The 1,845-nt window shown below is 24.4% G+C and overlaps 1 protein-coding gene across 1 annotated transcript in view; it reads right to left on the reverse strand.

Annotated features, from left to right (window-relative positions):
• Positions 1-1,652, reverse strand: part of LOC102676141 (glycosaminoglycan xylosylkinase) — a 3,521-nt gene extending 1,869 nt beyond the window's left edge. Inside the window, exons 1-3 of the mRNA XM_006614828.2 lie at positions 1,497-1,652; positions 701-1,066; positions 323-623 (exon numbers count right to left, since the gene is read on the reverse strand). Coding sequence (XP_006614891.1) covers positions 323-623; positions 701-1,066 — 667 coding nt within the window. The 5' untranslated portion in view covers positions 1,497-1,652. The remainder of the gene's footprint in view (positions 1-322; positions 624-700; positions 1,067-1,496) is intronic.
• Between the last annotated feature and the right edge of the window lie 193 nt (positions 1,653-1,845).

Genomic DNA, 1,845 nt, shown 5'->3' on the forward strand with positions numbered 1-1,845 from the left:
TTTCTTTTCTTGATTACAACAATTTTTCTATTTCAGAAATTTCAGATTTCAGAAATATTCTCTTTTAATTTTTATATATATTTATTATATATTATTATTATCTTCATCAGAAAATTGTTTTTAAAACTTTAATGAATAATGAAATAAAAAATTTTTTTTTATAATTTTGAAAATATTAATTTTTTCAATTTATATTTATTAGAATTTTTTTTATTTATCAAATACTATCTTAAAAATTATAAATTCTTTTCAAATTCATTTACTTAATATATATGAATTTTTGTTATAAATTATATTATTATATTTATAACAAAATATATACATTTTCTAATAACTGTAAGCGGTACTCTTCGTAAGGCCAATAAGGAAGATAAATGGAATGCTACTACTTCGGCATTATGTCGATCTTTTCCGTGATAAACAGGTCCTCGAATAATAGCGTCCCTAGAATACCACTGAGGCTTAAACATGGCTTTCGTCCCATGTTCCAAAGTTAACATCAATTTCAATTGCGTACCAAGTGGTGCGTTATCCGCGCGTATCACTTTTGATTTACGCAAAATATCCAGAATTGTTCCTAATTCGGGTGCAACTGGTGGTATTAACTGATGTGCATCAGGCCACTAAAAATATTAATATTTGGAAAAATTTAGAAAAGACATCGCTTTACATTATTTAAATATTTTGGTATAATGCTAACATTACTATTAGGAATACTCCATATATTTTTTTGAACGTTAGGCATTATTTTTAATTCAGTTAACAATCTTTCCATTACTACTGTATAGCTAGCATTTTGTTTAAAATATCTTGATGGTAATATTTGTATTTCTTCTTTAATTTTTTTTATCATATCTTTTGCAACCGATTTTCGTGAAGCTTGTAAATTTTGTTCTGCTTGAAATATTAATTGTTCTTGTTCTGGTTTCAATTGTGAAATAGGCATGCCTTTAGAAGTTTTTTGCGACGAGCTCTCAACGATCATTCGAATAAAATATAAATTGACGCTAAGGACAAGAATCAAAAGACCGCCCAAAGCGATGAGAGCACAGCGTCGGCCAATCATCTGTAAACGAAATTTAAGATTTTGATTGAATGAACAAAACATAGATGGCGTGCAATTATTTTACCTAGATATTATAACGTATAAAAATTTTATAACTTAAAAATCAATTCATACCTATACTATTTATATTCTTTGTGAATTTTTTTTATCATGATTATCCAATATGTAATATAATAAGTATTTTTAATATATGTATAAGAAAATGTATATAAAAAAAATTGAACTAATATTATCGATATTAAAAAAATCAAACTTTTAAATTAAATATAATGATTATAACTAAATTAAAAACTAATGGAAAACTAATAAACATTGCATGCAACACAATTATATTGTTGCAACAAAAATATATATAAAGCTATAAATTGAATTAAAAAACACTGAAAATTTCTTTTGTAAAACTTTAAAGAAAAACATTTACTAGTATCACCTTTAAAAATTGGCCACGCAATTGTTGTCACCTAGTAATGGATATTTTCCTCATGTTTCAATAAATCTTCTGTTTAATCGCATCCAAGAATGAAGCGGCAAGTGTAGGTCGCCATTTTTAACTTCAATCTAAAGTACTTGCTTATTCAAGTGCTGTGTAAAGCATTGGATTACAATGATCGTGAATAAATATTTTCGATAAAATTTAATCAATATTAAATAATTTTAAAGATATTAAAGATTTCAATTTTTTAATATTTTAATTATTAGAATTCAAATGTAATTCATATATATTATACACATATTAGAACAAAATCATTAGAAATATATATATATATATATATATATAT

Source organism: Apis dorsata, unplaced genomic scaffold, assembly GCF_000469605.1.
Source record: "Apis dorsata unplaced genomic scaffold, Apis dorsata 1.3 scaffold_198, whole genome shotgun sequence".
Taxonomy (NCBI): Eukaryota; Metazoa; Arthropoda; class Insecta; order Hymenoptera; family Apidae; genus Apis; species Apis dorsata.